At 46.4% G+C, this 23,877-nt stretch overlaps 1 protein-coding gene across 2 annotated transcripts in view; it reads right to left on the bottom strand.

Moving 5' to 3' along the window:
* The window catches only part of LOC119372085 (uncharacterized), a 39,351-nt gene extending 15,753 nt beyond the window's left edge, over nt 1-23,598 (bottom strand). Inside the window, exons 1-2 of one of the 2 annotated variants that reach the window (XM_037642539.2) lie at nt 23,274-23,598; nt 13,264-13,400 (exon numbers count right to left, since the gene is read on the bottom strand). In XM_037642539.2, coding sequence (XP_037498467.1) covers nt 13,264-13,342 — 79 coding nt within the window. In that variant the 5' untranslated portion in view covers nt 13,343-13,400; nt 23,274-23,598. Of the gene's footprint in view, nt 1-4,075; nt 4,186-13,263; nt 13,401-23,273 lie in introns of those variants that run through there. The other variant, XM_037642538.2, reaches the window with a different exon arrangement.
* Nucleotides 23,599-23,877: the final 279 nt, after the last annotated feature.

The raw sequence follows: 23,877 nt of genomic DNA, 5'->3' as shown, positions 1-23,877 counted from the left end.
ACAAGACACACGTGACAAAAGAAACACAGGGGGAATTGGCGTCACGTTGCCGTGACTTCGAGTGTGATCTGTAATTTGACCACGCTGCAGTTTTGCTTGGAGGCAAATACAGTTAAACGCGCGAGATGGGGGAAGCTCCAGCAATGAACAGTAACGATTATTACTGTTCCGCGCAGGCCTGGCTGCGTGGAACACGCGGCACAGTCACAGTGAAAGCTGGAAGGGTGGCTTTCCCAGAGCCCTTTGTAAAGTCCCATGGGGCAACCACTACAAACTTGTGCTGTAAGTGTACTTGTACACGTGCAGGGTACCTGCTACGCCATAAATCGTCATTTTTGTGAAGTAGGGAAGCACCCACATGCGATTATACGTCATTCTGCGGAGAAGCGAGGTACCAGCTACACAATTGTAAAGCATTATGCGCACTTTGTTGATGCTGCGGCTGATGACGATGAATAATTATGGTTGAGCCCTTTGTAATGGGTTGGAAGCTTTAAACCACACACTCGTTGCGCAATACGCGTTGTGTGACGCCTGGTTGTTATTTTACTTTTATACCACGCTATATTACATATATCGACGTGAGCCCTTGCCCGACTTGAAGCATGTATAGGGTCCTTTTGCGGAGGAGTTTCAAGCAACGGCGTGGCTTTGTCGTAGAACACTCGGCTTCCACGCAGAGGGCCCCGGTGGAAATCCCACCTAATCCTGGATATTTCTTTCTCATATCCTTTTTTTTTCTTATCATTTCGCGCGATAGCAGTGAAGTTCGTGTTGCCCCTTTCTCCGGTGTGAACCGAGAAAGCCGGCTCTCGTATGTCGCTGATGAGAGGAGACTTAGACTGGGTAAAATGCAGTTCGTTTATTCCGATGCGCACTCAGCGCGTTCCGAAATCCGTCTCTCTCCGGACCTTCCCTTCAGGTCTCTTAAAACACTGCTGCACGGGGTCTTCACAAGTTCAGGCACGGCACTCTCGAGCGGAGGTCACGTTCCCACGGTTCGAGCACGGCGAGCACAACACCGCAGTCGTCGGGTCATTTAGCTCGGCAGAGCCGCAGTCCGTGGCGAGCACTTGAAGTCGTAAATCTGAGCTCCGAGCTCGTTGAGCAGACGCTCGCTGCCGTCGCTGTCCGAGTACCCCGCAATGGCTTGCGCCCACCGCACGGTCGTACGAGGCGCTGACGGAGATGTTCCGGCCAACACCACCACGCGTTTCCTGAAGGCGCGCTTCTAGGAAAACGCCGCCGAGGCCAGCTGATATACGTGCCGACCCCCGGCATTCGCCCGCAGCTCGGTTTTGTTTATACGAGCCGCAGGCGCCGCATTGCTCTGTCCGACAATAGCGGTTGCGGATACCGGCAGCGGCGGTGGCAGCGGACAACTGCGGCACCAAAATCGGCTGCTGTTGTGATCACATCTCAGTTTTCGCTGTAAAAAATTCAGGAGCCCTTCTTCTATCGGGAGAATGAGAGCAAGCCAAGCTTCGCATGTGCGTGCCTGACCTACTGCTTCTTTCTTTCTTTCTTTGCGCAGGCATGATGCCAAAGGCGCCTACGCAATCGGCATCGTTCCTAATTATTCACGTTCCGGCATAGGATGTCATGAGTCATTTATTGCCTCGTCATGTCAAGCGTCGTGAGGTCATGTATATTTTTTTTTTATTGAGATTTAGTCCCATTCGAGCCAACGCTCAACATCCGGTTGCCTGGGGGCAAATTCCGGTATGCTGCTCGAAAAGCGTAACGTCGTTAGGTGCTGGTGCAATAAAAAAGTACGAGAATTACGAGCCTTGATGTACATGTAGTAGGATCTCCGAACAAATTAATGTGGCTAGCTTCGAAGAAGGAGATGAGCACTACCTCAGTGACGTAATATAGACCTCCGAGCGGAAAATATTTCACGCTAGAAAACTAGATAATGGATTGCGCAACACGACACTCAGGGGAGGCACACATACGCTCGTTTCGTCTGTGTTGTGCAATCCAATTACCAGTATGCTGTACAAAGACACTCACTCTTCCACTTAGGAAACTTACTACAATGTCGCTTGCAGTTCAAGAAGTGCAATTCATAAAAATCAATTACCGCGTTTGCAGACAACCAGATCTCGTTTTTAACTGACTCATCATGCATAACATCGATGCCCTTTTTTGAAGAGAACGACAAACAATTGAGCCAGTTTGTAGGAATTTGTGTACAGGAAACCACACGACATGCAAACACAAGCGCAAAAAGAGAAACTGACAGCACAAAGGGCTCTTATCTTGTCTCTTGTGTCCGTATCCGTCGGAAATATACTTTTTGCTACGACGAATCATTTTTTACTGGCACGCGTGGTTCCATAAGGCTAGCGTTTTTAAGGTTACCTAGACACAGAAAAATATCATGTACGTTGTATAACCCCCGCCGGCGTTGTTTGAAAGCCAAACCATCGCGTCTCCGAAGCATATTATACGCTAACTTACCTGGCTCTAGTCGAGGCCTATCACATTCAAAGCACGGAAGATAAAGATCAAGCGCAGCGTCAGCATTTCTAAGCGAAATATAGCAATGATTTAAGAAGTTATCAGAAATCTAATATCCTGGCATGTCTCCCTATGTTATGTTACATTGTCTTCATTTTAAAAAAAGGCAGGAGTCGGGAGAAGACGGAAGCTTGCGATGAAAAATTGGTAAACAGGGTTTGTGTGCTGGAGCCGACGTTTCGACAAGCGGACTTTTCTTCACTTGCAGCCTTGAAGAAGACAAGCCCGCTTGTCGAAACGTCGGCTCCAGGACACAAACCCTGTTTACCAATTTTTCATCACTGTCCTCATTTAGTCATTCTTACCTTCAGTGCACGTGGAATCGTAGGAATTGTTGTTACGCTGGAGGCCGAAACAAAGTTATTTGTGCTATTCTCCGAAGCTTCTTTTTTATAGGTGCATGTCTTCGTAGTGTTACACAGTGCCTCTAACGACCTATACTCGGGGACAACTTTCTGTGGCAATGAAGCGAAAGCTACAGAGCCACAATGCACGTATCCTACCGCTAATGAATGTAGTCCCACAATGGCGTCCGCATTTTCTGCGCGAGATATATAAACTACTCCTTCGTTTTCTACATGTAGCTTTTCGAGACGGAACGCAGCGCACACAAGCGAGATATTTGTATTTCTTTCACTTTATACGTTGTCACTTTGCGTTTTTGCCCGCACACACACACACACACACACACACACACACACACACACACACACACACACACACACACACACACACACACACACACACACACACACACACACACACACACACACACACACACACACACACACACACACACACACACACACACACACACGCGCGCGCGCGCAAAGACTCACAGCTGGAGAAATGTCAGTATGTAGACATGCTTTGCAAGTCCGTCACGTAGCTGACACGAGGCAATACCAGCTGACATTAGTCATCATTTGATTCATGATAACAGAGGGGCGCGATAAAACGGCACACAAAGAAAAAGATGGACACCGGACGACGCGCTTGGAGGCGAAGGCAGTAACACGCGTCAACACCAACTCGCCCAACTTTTTACTTTACTGAGTCATCATTTGCCCACGCTTGCCACGATTAGTCTGCGGATTACCAGCATTAGCGAGATCGGGTAGAGTGTGAGAAAATGCCGTTGTTCATACGTAAGTCATGGGTCATCGAGATCATCGTGGACAAGATCGCAGCCCGTTAGATAAGGTGGCTGGAAGAAGCCCAGGAACGCTCTTTCTTATAACATAAAGAAGAAAAAAGCCTACTTGTACTCTGTACTTGGTGCCCGTGAAGGAACTTCACTTCGTAAATTTCATCCCAACAGCGTCGCCCATAGACCACTGTGCCCAATCATGATCGCACTAAAAAATTTTAAGTACACTTTTGTAGGTGGCGTACTGAGTTGAAGTAGCTCTAATTTAGTCAGAAATGAGTAATAGAGCGCAGTTAGACAAAGACTGAACTGTGGGTGGAACTTTCTGAGCAGTAAGAGGACAACTTTTGAGAAACACCAAGAAAGAGAGAGAAAGCCACATCGCAAAATTGGAAATACCTTCTTCCAACGCCGAAGTGGCCCCCAGAAGTAATCCCAACACGAAGACCAGCAACACCGAGCAACGAAATGACGACGCCATTGCAATTCGCGTTCGCACCGGCAGCATCTGTCACCGCCTACTTGGTTCCGCGTTCACGCGTGACCTACAGCGCGGTTTCCTTGTGAACGGGGCCCGATAAAGCAGCCGCGTGCGAGGTGCTGCCGATTATCGCTTATCTCGCGGACATTTACGCAGCGTCGCGACGCTCAGTGCACTTTCACAAGCTTATCCGCTGCTCCGTTCTCGTACCACTGCGCACACCATACTCGGTCATATCCTAAGGATATATGTCAGCTCCATTTTACTTTCCCTTTCCCCCCTCCTTTTTGTCACGCGAAGCACTTCAAAGTGTTTTAGGTATTTGACTTTCCCATATAGGCACACGTTTGTGTCGCTGGTTTTCGAGGTCGGAAACATAAACATCCCAGTAATTTTCGCCAGTCATTCTGACATTGCTGCTTAACCAGACAAAATGTTTTATATGGTAACGCCCAACCTTTAACTCCTAATATGCGCAGTGTTTACATTAGCCGAGAAAAAAAAATTCGGCAGATCGCACGCACTGTGGGAATCGACGCAATGCGAAGCAGCCAGCAAAGAGCTGCATACATTGCCTTTGAGCCAAATGAAATCATTCATGCCATGGCATCTAGTCCACCATATATCGCATGTTTGCCATGCACGCATGCATGCACAATCTAGTGTACACCATGCCAATGAAACGCATATTCTGGTATATAAATGCACGATCTGTCGTTTATTTTCATCACGCACTCGTGTCATGCCATATCAATTTTGGTATATATCACGTTAACAAAACGGCCGGAAGCGCACCATTACAGTGGCATGTAAATCATACCGTACATGACATGCATAACATGATTCGCATGTTAAAACCTCTAATTTATGTTCGTCATACAGTCACATCGCGCAATACCAATTTTGGTGTACATCAAAGGAGCGAAATGGCCGCGAGTGCACCATGAGTAGAGCATGTAAATCATGCCATACATGACATGAATATTATGGTTTTTCATGTTACCACCTGTCACTAATGTTCACCATACAGTCACATCGCGCAATACCAGTTTTGGTGTATATCAAGCTACCGAAACGGCCGCGAATGCACCATGAGCGTGGCATGTAAGTCATGACATACATGGCATGCATGTCATAGTTTTCATGTTACCACCTGTTATTCATGTTCTTCATACAGTCACATCGCGCAATACCAATTTTGGTGCATATCAATCTAGCGAAACGGCCACGAGTGCGCCATGAGCATGGCATGTAAATCATGTGCATTTCATGCATGTCATGATTATCATGGTACCACCTTTCATTTACGTTCGTCATACAGTGGCGTCGCGCAATACCAACTTTGGTGTATACCAAGCTAGCGAAACGGCCGGGAATGCACAATGATCGCGGCATGTAAATCATGACACATAACCTGCATGTCATGATTTCCATGTTACCAACTCTCATTTACGTTCGTCATGCAGTCGCGTCGCGCAATACCAATTTTGGTGTATGTCAAGCAAGCGAAACGGCACGAGTGCGTCATGAGCATGACATGTAAATCATGTCGTGCATGTCATGCATGTCATGATTTTCATGTTACCACGTCTCATTTACCTTCGTCATACAGTCGCTTTACGCAATACCAATTTTTGTGTACATCGAGCTAGCGAAGCGGCCGCGAATGCATCATGAGCGTGGCAATTAAATCATGACATACATGACATGCATGTCATGGTTTTCATCTTACCAACTGTCATTCATGTTCTTCATACAGTCACATCGCACAGTACCAATTTTGGTGTATATCAATCTAGTGAAACGGCCGCGAGTGCGCCATGAGCGTGGCATGTAAATCATGTCATACATGACATGCATATCATGATTTTCATGTTACCACGTGTCAGTTATGTTCGTCATACAGATATGTCTCGTCATACCAGTTTTCGTATGGATCCCTTCATTTAAACGGCCGCGAGCGGCCCGAGACCATGTCATGTAAATCATGCTGCACATGACATGCGCGTCATGATTTGCATGTTAGGACCCGGCATTATGTTCGTCATGAACTCTTGCCACGCCGGGCCAATTTTGGTATATATGAAATTAACGGAACGGCCGCAAGAGCCCAAAGGCCATGGAGTGTAAATCATGCTGTTCATGACATGCGTGTCATGATTTTCATGATATGACCTGTCATTTATGTTCGTAATAAGGCCATGTTATGACACACCAATTTTGGTATACATCCGATTAGCGAAACGGCCAGGAGAGCACAAAGTCGTAGGCGGCTAGATAGATAGATAGATAGATAGATAGATAGATAGATAGATAGATAGATAGATAGATAGATAGATAGATAGATAGATAGATAGATAGATAGATAGATAGATAGATAGATAGATAGATAGATACGCTCAAAGTCGCAGAAGTTCGCTAAGAAATGCTTCGTATTTAAAAGTACTTACAGTTCGAGCGGAAACCAGCTAGCACGACTATCCTCCACAAGTGAAGGAGAGGCGCGCCCTGGTTATGTGGCCGGAGTTTATGTTTTTTCTTATTTTGTCGCCGACCTTAGCTCAAAGAAGTTTAAAAGGTATTGCTCTTGGCATCGAGATCCAACAGAGTCAGCACCTAGCGGCGAGCGGACGAAACCCCGTAGTGTGGATGGCTCCTTGCGTCGTCTGCTAGCCACACCGTTTTTCGTATGCGTGCGAACATCATGCACGTCCGCAGAGGGAAGCTTTTTCCGTTGTGTTAGTACAGTATCAAATGCTTGTACGTATGCCTACACGACATACACAAGCATTTCGCCTTCCGAGATTTGTATGCATTCCAATAAGTGAGCGCATGCACGCGTCGGTATGGCGCTTGGTGTAGTCATCGTACCGTCCATTTGACAGTCATTCCAATGTGAGTGTCACAATGTCGTTCAAGCAGATCATATTGTGCATTTGGCGTCGTACTAAACGAAGGAAGTGCTAAATGTCGAGGTGTGAATGCAGAATCTCGTGAAGCGTTGGCGATTTCGAAATCCTTGAAAGCACCGCTATGTACATTTGTATGCGCGCCGCCGACCGCCTATGCACACTAACGCGGCGATGGCGCTGCCATCTGTAGCCCGATCTCGCGGCGAATAGCTATGCTACAGAATCTTTTACGAGTGTATTTAAAGTGCCACCACACAGTCCTGTTCATGTTGCCGCTTTGTATGTCCGAAATGAAAGATACTACAGTAGACTCAGACGCATGGAAACGGTTGTACGAGCGCATTCATTGTTTCGTGACCTCGCTTTGACGTCACGTGATATAACATTCAGAAATCATTCGCATAAAAACCCAGTGTTGTGCCTGTTAATAAAGTCGTCTCTATGCATTGATCAAAGAAGGTGAAATGGACTTCGCATTTCTATCTATCTATCTATCTATCTATCTATCTATCTATCTATCTATCTATCTATCTATCTATCTATCTATCTATCTATCTATCTATCTATCTATCTATCTATCTATCTATCTATCTATCTATCTGTCTGTCTGTCTGTCTGTCTGTCTGTCTGTCTGTCTGTCTGTCTGTCTGTCTGTCTGTCTGTCTGTCTGTCTATCTATCTATCTATCTATCTATCTATCTATCTATCTATCTATCTATCTATCTATCTATCTATCTATCTATCTATCTATCTATCTATCTATCTATCTATCTATCTTCGGTGCTCGTTGCAAGGCATAGCGCTATATACACTACTACTAGTTATTTATTTCGTGAAATTTCGAGAACAAATAGATGCGCAATGGATGCTATACTGGACATAGTAACGTACGTGGAACACGAACGCGCCTGCGGTAACGTGACGGCCGCGGTACTCTAGGACATAAAGAGGGCATTCGACACCGTCAGTCACGTATATGTTCTACTAAGTATGTTGGAACTCGGAATGTCCGGCAGGTCCTTGCGATGGATTTCTGAATTTTTATCAGGTCGCAAAATATTTATCCAGACGGGTGAAGGAAAGAGTGCAGAACACGATGTCAAGCAGGGAGTGCCACTGGGAAGTGTGCTTTAGAGGTGTGCACGGGCTCCGGGTAGCCCGAAAGCCCGAGCCCGACCCGGCCCGCGGGCCGGGCTCGGGCGGGTCGATGTATTTTCACCTCGGGCCCGGGCCGGGCTCGGGCTACTTGGAGTTTTATCGGGCCGGGCTCGGGCCCGGCGCCAAGCCCGACTCAAGCCCGAAATAAAGAAAATGAGCGGGAATTGTTTTCCAGCACGCATACAGCGCCTTTTCCGCAACCGCCCTCTACCGCTTTTCCTTTCCATTCGCACTGTAAACAAAAGGGGAGCAGGTAAAGCACTGCCTCTGTTGCACTCCGACAAACAGAGAAGTAACACCACCTGAGCTAGTGACGGCGCCACGCGACTGTTCGCGTTAGATTTAAGGCCAAATCCCATACGAGTGAAAATGCACGCGACAGCGACGAGCGGTGTGTCGTTTGATCATATTCGATACGCTCAATAAAATGCCAGATTACCGGAAAACGATGTTTTGTTTTCGCAGCGAACCTTCAAAAAGCCGGGCCGGGCCGGGCCGGGCCGGGCCGGGCACGGGATTGTGTTTTCGTACGTCGGGCCGGGCCGGGCGGGCTCGCAGCGCTTTGCCGTCGGGCTCGGGCGGGCCTCCGACAAAGTCAGCGGGCCCGGGCCGGGCTCGGGCTCGGAAATACGGCCCGTGCACAGCTCTAGTGTGCTTAGCCCTTTTCTATTCAACTGCGTCATGGCTGATTTAGCAAGACGACTGCCATCGCAGTTACGATTCTCGCTGTATGCAGATGATGTGTGCATTTGGACATTTGGAACTAACGTTCAATTAATTCAGACGGCACTACAAGAGGGCATGAATGCCATCAACACTTTTTAATACAGAGAGGGATGGCTATGTCGCATGTGAAGACAGCTGTGTTGCCCTTCAGCCGTAGGAAGTTAAATAATTTCAATCTTAGTCTGGAGGACGACTTTTATTGATTGTGACACAGCATCGATTTCTTGGAATAGTACTTGATCGGCAGCTATCCTGAACACCACACATAAAAAACTCGAAAGCGATGTTAATGCGATAGTGAATATACGACGCAGAATTGCTGGTACGTCATGGGGTGGATCAGTGTTGTCCCTACTAACTGTTCACAATGCTTTAATAAGACAAAGAATTGCGTACTCTGCGGCAATCTTACACGGCGTTTCACCCACGTCGGAGCAGGGACTTCAAAGACTTTTAGCTAGGGGATTACGCCTATGCCTAGGAGTTCCACGAGCGACTTCCAGTTCCCTTGTAATAGCAGAGACTTTCCAATCTCCCTTCACAGTCATGAGAAGTATAGAAACATGTCGCCATTTTTTTCGTCTTCAGATGCAACGTAAAAACCACCCATTGGCTGTGGAGATATTACAAAGAAATAGAAGCTGTGCTCATAAAGAAATTAAGGAAAAATCAGTATATTGCCAAGGAATAAATTTTTTAACTCATACGTTGATGATCTTCCATGGCCGCTTACGCTACGAAAGATCGAAGTGTCAGTGGACGGCACAATCAGAAAAAATGACATGTTCATTCGAGCTGCCCAACAACTAGAGCTTTACCAGATATGCGATATCGGGACTACATACATGTCTATACAGATGGCTCCATTGTACCAACATCTTCAACTTCAGCATTTATTGCACCGCACCTCAAGGTACAAGATTCAATTCAATCATCTCGCGTGACATCGTCCACAACAGCTGAACTATTCGCTATTCTGAGTGCTATAAAATTTATCAGTTCTGTGAGAGGTGCTCAGAAATGGGTGATTTTCAGTGATTCACAGGCGGATCCAACATCACTCTGTAGCACAAAAGCAAAAACAGTTACTAATAGTCTGATCTACGAGACACTTAGAGAGCTCACCAAGGGAAATCAAAAGCATCATGAAATAATGTTCCAGTGGATACCGGGACATTGCAACATTTCTGGCAACACAACAGCTGATGAAGCAGCACGACAAGCACACCGCAAAAATATTGTTTCTATTCCAATATCGAAAAATGAATTGCGCAGCATTTTAAAGACAAAATATTTCAATATGTGTAGAAATACATGGTTTGACGAAAATTCTAAAAGCTGTGATTTATATCATATAGATCCACTTATCGAATTTGAAATTCCGTTACCTTTAGACAGAAGTGTGGAAACACTTATTCACCGATTAAGGCTAGGCACTGCCTACAGCAAGCATTTTTTACATAGAATTGGCCGCGCTGAAACTCCTGAATGTGATTGTGGATTCGTAGATGAAGGCATATATCGCCTCCTTCTATAATGCCCACAGCACGACGCACCAAGACGCCGACTTAAATCATCGTTAACGACATTAGACCACAGACCACCAAGTTTAAGGAAACTTTTGGGTCCGTGGCTAAAAAGAGGTTTACAGAAGTATGCTTTAAAAACATTGAAAATTTTTCTTGAAGACAGTGGCATTCTTGGCCATTACTAGCGCATTTAAGCGTTGTTATGTTTTAACGGCACAGTGTATATTTATGTGCGCGTTGACTTTGTCTCGGTTATGTTATGCAACGGTTGCTCTTCCTTTTTTTAACATCACGTTGTGTACACATGTATGTGATTGTTGAATATGTTGTTTTGACTGTTATGTCCTGTCCTGACTGTTACGCTAAGTTGTATATTGTATGTACTGCGGGTTAATTGTGATTAGAAATTGAGACCCTATGTACTTTATGTTGGACACCTCCAAAAGCTAAGGAGTAGCCGGCGCCATATTTGTGCGCCAACATCTCCTTACATCATGTCAACAAAAAAAAAAAACATCTGTGTGACGACTCCCTAGCGTATGCAAGACTGTAAATTATTGTTAGAAAAAAAAAACTGACAAAAAAAAGAAAATCGAACAAAGCAACCCACTGGGTTTTCGTAGGCCCAGGATTGACTGTGTTTGAAAATGAATTTCGGCCCTGTTCCGAGATGCTACAGTAAAGTTAGCCAGGTAATTGAGTTTTTATGGCGAAAACGCGACTACGGCTACGTTGAGCCAGGCACAAGGTGACAGTTAATGAACCGTAAACGCTGCATGGTTCTAAAGTTTATATAAAAAGCCAGTTTCCTGTAAACAGCTAAGCACTCTAGACAAGGGTACGGGTAGGTAATCTACAATGAGACTGAGGGGGCGTCACGTGCGGCGAAAATCGCCGCACGTGACGTCACAGACTTTATAGTGTGTTTTTCGTTTTTTGGCGATATTGACACAACGAAATTTCATGAAACTTGGTATGTTAAGTCTATGGCCCCCTCAGAGGACAATGTACTTCATTTTTACTAATTAGGAAGTGTGTAGGACGTCGTAGATGCCACTGAAATCTATGACGTCACGACGTTTGGTGCGCTGATTACCGGGTGGCAACGCCACTCGCATTTTCTTTCTGGCCCCGCCACAGTGGTCTAGTGGTTATGGCGCTCGGCTGCTGACCCGAAGGTCGCGGGATCAAATCCCGGCCGCGGCGGCTGCATTTTGATGGAGGCGAAACTGTCTGAGGCCCGTGTACTTAGATTTAGGTGCACGTTAAAGAACCCCAGGTGGTCGAAATTTCCGGAGCCCTCCACTACGGCGTCTCTCAAAATTATATCGTGGTTTTGGGACGTTAAACCCCAGATAATTATTATTTTCTTTTGGCGCGTTTTCTCACTTAGCGAGCGTCTTCTCGCGGCGAGAGAGGTGATTTTGGGCTTGTGAAAGAGTAAATAATGCGAATAATTCGTTTTCCTATTAAGTGTCCCTTCAACGCGACCTCACGTTTAACGCACTTGCGCGATTACGTCATGGCTTGCTGCGCTTTGCAGCAACCGAGCGCGCGCTCTGATATAGTCTCAGGTCGAAATGGCGTGCCCATTGGATGGATACAGTGAAACCTCAGTGATACGAATCTCACGGGACCACCAAAAATATTCGTATCATCCGAAATTCGTATCACCAGAAAGCATGGAAAATTAGCATGCGGCAAATGAAAGCTGGCGTACATTTTCATTTATTGTTTTTCAGGGCTGCAGCAACGTCAGGAAGAACCCTGAATGATTGTCAGTTATGTTTTTAGATGTCGGCAATCATACCAGCACTTGTAAATATACGGCCCGTACGCGCGTATTTATAATGAACCAGGTGCGTTGTGACCCGCGACAGCAGTAACCCCTTCCAAATTTTAGTATGCTTTTTTTTGCATGACACCGGAGTACTGCAGCAAAAGTAACAAAATAAGCGCTTTGACGCGATGGATCAAGGCCACAAAATTACAAAACGACGGTCCCGTGTTATGATTTTGTTATTGCGGAGGTGTTGGGGATGTTTTTTTGGGGAGATTTACGGCCGTGCTCGCACAAGTGCGACCTGAACCGTCGCGCATGTTGACGTTGTGAGGCCTGACACCTTCGCCAAGACAGTCCTCGCCTTCTTTCGGTCCTGGTCCACCTTTCATAGGATGTCTGATGCACGAGGCAGGCACGTGTGAACACAGTACGACAGCAGTCCGCGTCGACGCGTTAGAAAAAAAAATCATGGTGCTAATGTCCTTTGTAATCTAAGCGCGAATGCACACGGAGGCACATAAGAGCCTCAAAGATTCGCCCACACAATCTCGGAGGCCGTGACGCGTCTCTGAAGGTTTATTCTGACCGTAAGAAGTGTTTTTCGTACCCCGTGATTCTGACAATTTAGCGGTGCGGCACGCATGCCCACACTTGCGTTCCCGCGTTCGCACGTGCTTGGCGCGTCTTCCGCAACAGCGTGGACAGCACCTCTTCGTACCTGGGCGGTAGCGTACGTTCGTATCAAACGTCGCCGGGTGAAAATCGGTTCGCAACAACCGTACTCCATTACATTGCAGACCAATGGGTTTTGGCCGGGACCAACGAAAAATTCGTATCTCCCCGAAATTCGTATGAGCTCTGATCGTATCACCGATGTTTTACTGTAGTTCCAGAATAGCACCCCTGGGAAGTGGTCTAAAGTGAAACCCAAATCACCATTCATACTCTGTTTACAATCGAAAGCGCTCTTCGCAATGGCGTCGAAATCGTGTACTCACGCTGTTGGGACAGAACTGGGCGTGAGAAGCAGAGAAGGAACGTCGCCAAAATCACCACCACGGATAACTTGCGCGTCATCGTGTCCCTTTGTCGCAGTTGGCGCTGTCGAGTCAAGCCAAGGCCGACCGTCGGACTACTGCGGAGAGATCGAGATTGAATCTAAGTACAGCAAATAATAACGAAAGCGCGGAGCTTAATGCCTGAAATGCACAACAGACGGCGAGAACACACACACACACACACACACACACACACACACACACACACACACACACACACACACACACACACACACACACACACACACACACACACACACACACACACACACACACACACACACACACACACACACACACACACACACACACACACACACATGAAGGACAAGCACGAGAATAGACGAAGTATACGAATTTCTATTGAGCACCTATCGACGTGAATATATTCAGAACAGGCCCACCCTGTTAGTTTAGCGCCTAAGGTGTCGCGGTGCTAAAGCCTCAGGAAGACAGCTTAATTTCCGGCCACGGCTGCCGCATCTTTGAACGTGAAAAATGTAAAAAAAAACATGCTTGATCCCTCTGTCATAGGAATCGGTATAACACGAAAGCAAAACGTGTCTTCACAGACGTAGTTGAGCGTTTGTTGTTCATTGTTTCGCCCCGAGTGCGAAGAAATGAATGCTATAGCAACAAGTTGTAATGTCATGCGAAGAACGGCAAGCAGCTCGAAACTTCCAACGCGTTGCTCAAGCAGAAAGGACGCACAGAATGAACATACACAGGATGAGCAACTGTCACAGCTTGACAGTTAAAGCGCGCTGGTGAAATACAAAGGAGGACGCACGAAACGAACGCACAAGTATACTCGGGATGAGCGCGAACTGTCACACTTGTAACTTATTTCTTTGTGAGCAGCGCGCTCCCTTCGCAAAAGCGGACGCTGCAGTGAGCGAAGCGACCTTCGTGCTCTCGGTAACTTCAGCGCAAACTTGCGGTGACAGCGCAAGGCGTACAAGATAAGCGCGCGCGCAGGAGCGACCACGCTCTGTAGAGACGCACGCTCATCTCAACGCGGGGGGCGACGACATTTAAAGCGCGCTCTTCGAGCCCTTCGCGCCATCTCGCTAGTGATAACGAAAACACGCTGATGTACCCTGATCTCTGAGTACCGCCACTGGCAAATGGTGTATATAAATATCACGCCGTTAGAACGTAGAAGAACGTGCCGTTTGTGGCGGAGTCGTTTCGCGTTGCGCGCTGGGGATCGAGAGGCCGCGAGTTCGATTCCACGTGACGGAACTTTTTCTTTCTAGTTTTTTTCTTTGCCATATGTTAGTCTTTATATTTTGCAACGTCATATCCGTGACGGAAATGCGTCAGTGGAGCCGTGGTGGACCCCGGCATAAGACACTTTCGTGTTAAAAAAGCACAGATGCGCTTAGATTATATAGTGTGTTTAAAATGGTCCTGAACTACCCCTCGGCATGGTGAGAAAAAACACATTCTACACAACAGCAAACACGGCTGCGAACGGTCCAGACGAATTTTGTAGTCATGCGCGGCACGTACAGTTTACAAGCGGAGCACGAAGTCGCCTCTTTCGCAAGTGCCCTCTCTTCATACAGAGGGCCCATCCTCACTCATTTCGGTGGGCCTGGCGCCAGCTGTATGTCGTCAAACAGCGGATTGCTGCTATTGGCTGATAGCCGACAGACATAAATCAGGAGCACCTTGTGCATCAGATGCGCTTCTTGCCACGCGGTGTCGCCACGTGCCAGCGCGGCGCTCGTAGTGTGTTAAAATAACACAATAGCAACACTAGCACGCACAGGAATCACAATGGGACAGAGGGATCACGTTTCATGACGCACGCTGAAGTGGCTTCTTTCACCCACGTCATCCCTTCGTGTGTAGCTTCCAGCGTGTTCGCCGGGACGAAAGAAGAGAGGAAGTGCTTAAAGCGTGCGACGAATCCCGGTTACTCTGCTCGTTCTTCACGGATTAATTAAAATTTCAGCGGCAATCGATTCGTGGGGCAATAAACTGCGATACTGGGGTCATTCGATTACTACTTGGAAAAGTGGTCAGGAACCCTTTAAAATTCCAGCTGGTCAAAACTAATCCGGAGTTCCCTACTACGGCATACCTCATAATCATGTCTGTGTCTTGGCACGCAGACTCCGAGAAAAACTATTACTACATCCACGATACAATGAGTAGGCGAGAATAAAGAAAGAGAGAGAATGAGAAAGAAAATTGGGGAGAAGCGAAGCATGTAGAGAAGGGTGTTTCAGGGGAACGACTAAAAAGCCACCAAAACATGCCCGCGTTGCCAGACCACTTTTTGGTGCTGTCCCTAGGAAAGTCCAAGCGAGATGTACCTAGCCTAGTCCCGTGGCTCTACGTGCGTGCGAGACGTTGATCATGCGATTTAACCATGGAAATGCAGGTGGCTTGATTTAATGGACGCACGAATTAAGGTGCATACTTGCTGCTTTCTTTGAGAAGGGCCACTTTTTGACTAAGGGGCACGCAGTTCGCAAGGCGGGGGAATCAGTTTTGTTTCAGCTCAATGAGATCACTGCGCAGGCATAGCCGCACAGTACATTAGGTTTCATTTTTGTGTTAACCTTGCTGGCGTATGAAGCGCATTAGTTTACGAAGCTGGTTCTTTTTGGACGACGAAGTTTGAGATATGATCGGAGCTTGTTTTGTGGTTCCAGAAAAGCCAGCTTCTCCCAAAAGGTGCCTTAGAAAAACGTTTAGCTCCAATATTCCGTGTTATAGTCACCGAATAATCAATATTATTGCTTGTTTTAAACAAATGCTTGTGGCGATCGAGCCACCACGCGAACGAGCGTCATGCCGAAGCCGGCCTCCCTACTTGGAGCACAGTATGTGTGTACTAGGCGCAGCGATGCAGATTGCTTATTTTCTCATCAGATCAGTGGAGTTCCCGGTGCGTACCGAACACATCGTGGTGATGGATCTAGGCCATCCTCAACCGATATATTTCGCATATGCATGCATGGCTCCCATCGCATGCGTGCGGTATCAAGCTGATATATGAAACACCATTGTGAATAACTTTTTTTTGCCTAGCTGTTCTTTATGAAATATTTTTTTTTCATTGCGGTGGTTGTCACATATCCTATCATCAGTGAAAAGGAGTAGCTGGTGCTATACAGAAGCACCAACATCTCCTAAATATCATATAATAAAAAAGTACTTGTTTACGCCAGGAAAATCAATGCTCCTCACCACATAATGCTTCGCTGAACCGACCAATGTGTTACGAATCCACACTGTCGGCTAAGTGTATATACAGTAAAGCTCGCATACATCGGAATCAAAGGGCATCGCTACATAGTTCGATATACTCGTAATTAATAATGCATAAAATGCCTGCCTGAAGCTTAAATATAGCTGGTACATGTCTTGGTATATACTGAGTATGTGCAGCTCAATGAAACGAAGACAAGAGAAGACACATAAACGACATAGCCATACTATGTCGTTTATGTCTCTTCTCCTATATATATATATATATATATATATATATATATATATATATATATATATATATATATATATATATATATATATATTCATGCGTCTCGGATTGTCCCCAGACAATTGTTCGTTGTGAAGCTGCTGTGAAGTCGTTAAAGTTTTTCCCAATGCTTATTTTTCATCAACCTGCTCGTGTGAAACGTGTACGTATAGGACCAGACAACACTTTGCGCCACTGAAGCAACCTGGCGATACTCTTTCCGGCAACTAATTGCAGCCACAGGTAGCGAGCTTCACAGCGTGGCATTTTCTAGCGGTAAAACTTACAAAGCAATTCCTTCGTTGTGGAGCGCAAAGAAATCTGTGCTGCGCACGCCGCCCATATTTTGACTCGTACCCTGCTTGTTTACGCCTCGCTTGCACTGCCCCTTGGATTCAATGCACTATATATTTACATTATATATACGTGCTACAAGATGACAGATTCACTATAGTCAGCTTTATGGCATTGCAGCTGTGTTATGCCACAAAGCATGTACTGTGCATCAGTGATTCGTTGTGCAGCGAAGCCCACCAGCAGGGAAATCGTAACTGCCACATACGTTACCTGATGCTTTGTCTTCTTTAATTACAAAAAAAGGCGCCCACGCAGTCTCCAGTCACCGTACGAGCACCCAAACGTCTAATAAATGCGCAAGTGCATAGCAAAGGTTTCTTCAATTCTTCTACCCGCCAGGCAAACGAATTAGCAGCAACCCTCTACATTAGAGAACAGACCAAGCCACTTCATGGAATAGCTTGGAATAGTGTCATGGAGGAACTTAATTATGCCAACAGAAATTATTACAAGATACCAATGAATCACGTGGCCTGAATTCAACGTGATCGCATAGTGTCAACTTGCTGCACAATTGCGACGAGGCGCCGCTACGGATGTGTACTTCAAACACCAGCTGCTACATTTCAGGTCAAATAATAAATGCGCAGATGATGGATTTCTCAGCGGTGCTGTTAGTCTTAAGAATCTGTATAAATTCAAGCGAACACTCGCGAGGTAATATAAAGCAGGGCATACACAGACATTTAATTTAACGCAACGCACGCTCTCGAGTGCCTCAAGTTTCACCTCACTTGACCGTCGGACACATCGGATTCGAAGGGGATCGCGAAATAATTCGATATATCCATTATTACAAATATAAAATACGCCTCTAAGCTTTCATATTCACACGTCTCGGACAGTCTCATGAGATGACTGATTCCTTTAAGTTGCTTCGAAGCCGTAAATGTTTTACCAACCACATTGCGGCAACGAACCCTTCTCGGCCACGAAGGGCTAGAGCTTCACAGCGTGACGTTTAGTTTTCTTCTCATAACGCCACTGTGCAGCGGTGAAGCTTAACAAGGCAAATCCCTCATTCTGGAGCGCACTGAATTTTACCAGGCGCTTTTATCGGAACACCACTGATACCTTGAAGAGTGAACTTGTTGGCTAGTTGGTTCAACATAACTTAAGGGAGCAGCGCGAAAGACAGGGACAGAAAAGGCACACACACACCCACACGTAGCGCAGTATGTGCACATGTGGTTGTATGTGTGCCTTTTCTGTCCCTGTCTTTCGCGCTTCATCCAAATTGACAGCAGAGTCGATGTCTTAGCAATCTCAGTCACTTCTAAGCAAACACTCGCGAGGTAACACAACAAAGCGTGACACAGATACACAAAAAAATCTTTAAAGAAGACACGCCATCAAGTGCCTCTAACTTCAAGTTTCAACTCGGCCTCTCGTTGCTCTCGTCTGCTCTCGACAACTTGACTAGGGAATTTCTGGGTACACCACGGCACTAGTTTTGCTCGGCAGCACAAGGTAGCCAACATGAAACATGCTTACACCGCTAACATTGGGCGATGTTTAGGTGGCTTTTTAGTCTCGTGCATGTTTCAGCTCCGCTACCGTGAAACCTGGAGAGGGGCGAAGCATGCAGTGTGCGCCGGTGTTTCCCACAGCAAAATCGCTGCTAATGGGCACTGAGAGAGAGAAGAAGAAGAAGGGCCTGACAGAAGTAATTCGCCACATTGTTTTGAGAGAAATTTCTTTGATGAGGCACTAGTGGTGTCGAGCCTGAAACCGGGCATGTAGGGAAGGGTGTTTCAGCTCCACTAACTTTCGTCGGAAAACTGCGTCGGAATGAAGCTTACCGTAAGGTGCTTCTTCTTCTTCTTCTTCTTCCCTACGTGCCCGGTTTCAGCTCCCTATGGCATGTAGGGAAGAGTGTTTCAGCTCCACTGACGTCGTGGGCTGTTTGTTGGGCTCACTGTTGCCTTCCTCATTTTAAGTGGACCGGTGGCGAGTAAAGCACCATCACCTTGCAGACATGTTTCATGAAGTGGTGTTTGAAATAAATGACTTTACCGTAGGGATCCACGTTTGTGTCTCTGGTTTTAGATAAAAAAACTTAAGCGCCTTGGTAAATTTCGTCGGTGATTCTGACACCGCTGCTAAGCCAAACGTAATGTTTTAGGCAGTAACAACGAACCTGTAACTCATAATATGCACAGTATGGACCGGTGACGAGTATTGAGATTTACCCAATTTTTGTGGTGCATAGCCTTTATGATGGACCGTGAACACGACATGACGCGCCGACAAGCCGCGACCCGAAGGTGCTTCGCGCCTAAAACGAGGACATATGATATCACCGGCGTGGCTTGCGGAATCGCGTGCTGTTTAAGTGGATGACGTAATTTCGATGTATCGTCAGCGGAAACGCGCGCACTGACGCAAATGTCAGCATATAGTTATGGTCGGCAAAAAATTGGCCGCGTATCTGCGTGCTCCGCTGCAAATGCCGTGTAAAGACGATAGAGGAGGCGCTGCGTGAGATATGGACGCCATCTGGCAATACGTCGGGAAACATGAGCTTGTGCAGAGGGTTTCCTTCCTCCGTGGCCGAGGGCGTTCGTCGGCGCGCATAGGCATTTTCAGCGCAGCTTAAGAAACTAGGGTCTTTAAAATTGCGTGTCTATGTATTTTCTATTAAAGGAACACATCACCTAATACTTACCTAGCGATGTTGTGCCTCAGATATGCGTAATATTTACTTTTCGATGGACAACGTTCACAATTATGAACAGCCGTACCAGTTCAAGATGGGTGGGCAGTAAGCAAGTGGTTCAACTTTGGCCGGGTCCCTGAATCGGGTGACCGACAGACAGACAGACAGACAGACAGACAGACAGACAGACAGACAGACAGACAGACAGACAGACAGACAGACAGACAGACCAAAATTTCTGCGTTTAAGTTCCCCAAGAGACTATCGTCTTTAAAAACTGAATATCAGCGGCGTTCCGCATGATTTGTGCCTGTTCTAGTGGAAATCAATGAGCAGTGGACATATGGCTTGAAAGAAGAGAACGATAACAGGTTGGCCATAAAGCTTTGTTCCATTGTTGTCCCGTGTGTCACTTATTGCTGCTCGGCTCTACCATCTGCGGACTCGGTCACATAGCACACCTCTTGGCATTTGGTGGAGGTGCGGTGTAGCGCCTCCGCACATCTGTAATTAAGGACTCTGTAAACACGGCTTCATAGTAAACTTTTAAGTGAAGCTTTTATAACTCACAGATTTTGGCGTCGTAACGCAGAGAAACCCAGCGCCGGCGAGTCTACAGAAGTGCGGCCATCGAAGGTGCACCGGTGACTTGCGTATTTGTAAGCGCCATTTTCCAACAATTGGTGCTCCCTCGATCGTGGGCTTGTGGGCGATCAGCCGTTTTTCTTATGGCAATCCTTTCTTTTATCGAGTTCACTTATCGTTTCACGTTGCCGTATTTCATTGTTGCATTGGTATGGACGCATGACCGTCGTTGCCTGTAGCAACTAAAGTGTTCCTTTGCTAAGCACGTGGATGAAGGTCCAATTCCCGGCATGGAGGAAGGAAACAGTCATGGGGGAGCATTGCGCAATTCAGTGGAAAGAAAGAAAGAAAGAAAGAAAGAAAGAAAGAGAGAAAGAAAGAAATAAAGAAATAAAGAAAAGTAGTGCGTCAGACATGCACACGCCAACCTTCGCTTGCCTTCATTTTCTCGATAGGGCGAGGGCTCCTGATTTTTTTTTATGTGTATGAGATTTAAAAAGCCAGAATTGGGCGTAAACCAGGATGCCGTATGTCCGAAACAATTGTGGCTCGTGCGGTGGATGACTGCGTAGTGTGTGCCGGAAATGAATAGTAATACTGATGCACCAGCCAGAAACTGAAAGAATAGAGGATGACGTCATTGTTTCAGTTTGTTCGCATATTTTGTTGTCTGTCCTTCATACTCTCCCATACCATTTATCCCTATACAGAGCCTGGAACGATTTCTCATCTGCGGGTAATTTCCAACCATAATCTCAGACTTCTTTGGTCGCGATCGTCATCTTCGTGCACACGCCTACTAAAAACAAGCGCAACCACTTCGGACATTCAACTTCGAGTACATTAAAATGAAACTCCTTTTTCATTGCGCGTACTGAAAATACTTGTCCGAAACTGCAAGAAAAAAAAATCACAGCATATCCACGGAGTGAGTGATGATGAGTGGGCGAAGCTGCGGAGGTTCATCGGTAAACAGTGAATCTTCCGTGAATTCTGCCCAGTACATCATCACCGACGTGAGATCGGGCGCGTTTATACTAAAGGTTCGATGAGTTATGACGACTTGCAGCTCACTTTAATTTTACATGTACGCTGTGAATTTTCATTGTTTAGAAAACCATTGCTTTAGAAAACATATGGCGTCTTTCGTTAAGCAGCTGGCGTCTTTTCGTTTTGCTTTAGAAACATCTGGCGTTCTTTCGTTTTGCTTTTAGAAAACATCTGGCGTCTTTCGTTGGTTTATTTCATCAATCAACGGCGTTTTGAACAAAATTTTTATTGTTTAATCACGCACAGGAGAAATCTCACCAGGCACTACCTTGGAGGTAAACAATGGCTGCTAATGGGAATGAGAGACAGAAGAAGTCGGCTTTTAGCTAACACTTACACTTCTACTTCTACTAACGTTTCCTACTGAACATGCCAATGGCTGCTAATGGGGAATGAGAGACAGGAGAATTCGGCTTTTAGTTAACGCGCACGCTGCGAATTTTTTATTGTTCAACAACGCACAGGAAAAATCTCCCACCGGCACCACCTTGGAGGTCAAGATCTGGCACTAGCGTTACGACTGGTTACGCACTACTACGACTACGAGGGACGAACGGGTGCCGCCTTAAGGAGCTTCGCCCCTAAAAATCGCCAGGTCTGCGCGGAACACGCAGCACAGTCACAGCGAAAGCTGGAAGAGTGGCCTTTCTAGAGGCCGTAATCGGCTCTCTTGGGGCAACTAATACAAGCTCACATGCAAGGTACCCACTACGTCATAAATAATCGTAACTTTCATGAAGTAGGGAAGCACCCACTCTGCCATTATTCGTCATTTTGCGGATAAGCGAGGTACCCGCTACCCATCTGTAAGTCATTATGTGCACTTTGCTGTGCTGCGGCTGATTACGATGAAGAATTATGGCTGAACTTTTTGTAATGGGTTGGAAGGAATGAGCGACCCGGTCACTCGTTGCGCGCAATTCACGCGCGATAGTGGTTACGGACACCGGCGGCGGCGGCGGACAATTACCCCACTGACGTTGTGATCTGTTAACAGCTTTCGCTGTAAAAAATGATGGAAAGAACTATGCAAATGCTTAGACATCTCCAGCGGCAGCTACGAAAAGGAGAATTCATAATCTGTGTGAGCGAGAAGCAACCTGGGTCGCGCGGTATGGCCGGAGCTCAGCATTCCGCTTGTACTGTAGCACATGCTTCCTAAACAGAGGCTTTGACTTACGGCCAGGGTAGGTTTCGCTATTGAAACACGCCTTGAGTGCAGAAGTTATTCGATGAAATCGCCTTCCGAATAAATCTTGAATAAAATATGTAGCGTTTGAGAAGGTAAGATAAATTGTACCAACAACCGGAAGCAAGGGTTTTAACTATGTTTGCAACAATTTACAAAATCGTATACTCTCCACGAAGAACGGATGTAACAGCTGTGCAAGGAAATTAACTACCGTACTGATGATAAATCAAGCGCGAACTAATCCGGTAGTCATCTTTTTGGTCACGAATTGCCAGCTTACGTGAAGCTGTTAAACGTTTTATATAGATTTTGCAGCTCAACTGTTAACGCTGCAGCGATTTTGACGGCGCACGTTAAAGAACCCCAGGTGGGCGAAATTTCCGAAACCCTCCACTAAGGCGTTTCTCATAATCATGTCATTGTTTTGGGACGTAAAACTCCAACAATTATTATTGGCACATTACAAATGTATTTATAAGACATTTACAGCCTAGATATCCACTACCTAGTTACTAAATCTTACTATATTGCAAGAAAAAGTAATTTACTTACTGTAACTTTATTACTGCCATATTTAACCAAAAGTTCATGCTGTTCCGGCGACTTACCTGTGGAGTTGTCTTTCGTTGTGGAGCGCACACCCACTTCTGCAAAGAGCTTTCCTGCTTTGACGCACACTTAGCACGTGACTTCGAGCGAAAGAAGATGAATAAAATAAAGCTCCACGACTGCGCCGAGGCTAAAATAAACGCGGTCTACGAGAACCGCAGTGGCCACACCGGCGCTCTGTTGCTTCAAGCTGAACACCAAGGACACGTGCTCTACATCAACTGAGCGCCCGACGCCGGTGTGGTCGTAAAAGCATGCGCGCCAACCCTCCCATGCGGCTCGCATCGATCTCAGACCCGGCTGCCTGCCTGCCCCCCCCCCTTCGTGGCTGTGACGCCATCCCTCCTCTGCAGCTTTTCGCGTTGCTCAAGAGGGTGTGTGTATGTGCCGCCGGAACTTCCTTCCTGAGCGGGACCTTGGGAACCATTGCTCATGGAAGAGGGCACGGCACGGTTTGCGATCGCAGCCATAGCACTTGCAGAAAAAAAAAGAAAGAAAAACTAAATGGATGGTGATGCGTAGTTTTTAATGACACAAGGGGTGAGGTTTGGCCAAACAGTGCCATGGCTGGTAATATGGTGCTAACGGTGACAAATGATTTAC

This window comes from Rhipicephalus sanguineus, chromosome 10 (assembly GCF_013339695.2).
Source record: "Rhipicephalus sanguineus isolate Rsan-2018 chromosome 10, BIME_Rsan_1.4, whole genome shotgun sequence".
Classification (NCBI taxonomy): domain Eukaryota; kingdom Metazoa; phylum Arthropoda; class Arachnida; order Ixodida; family Ixodidae; genus Rhipicephalus; species Rhipicephalus sanguineus.
The sequence above is the reverse complement of the archived record's forward strand: the minus strand, read 5'-3'. Positions and strand labels throughout refer to the sequence as shown.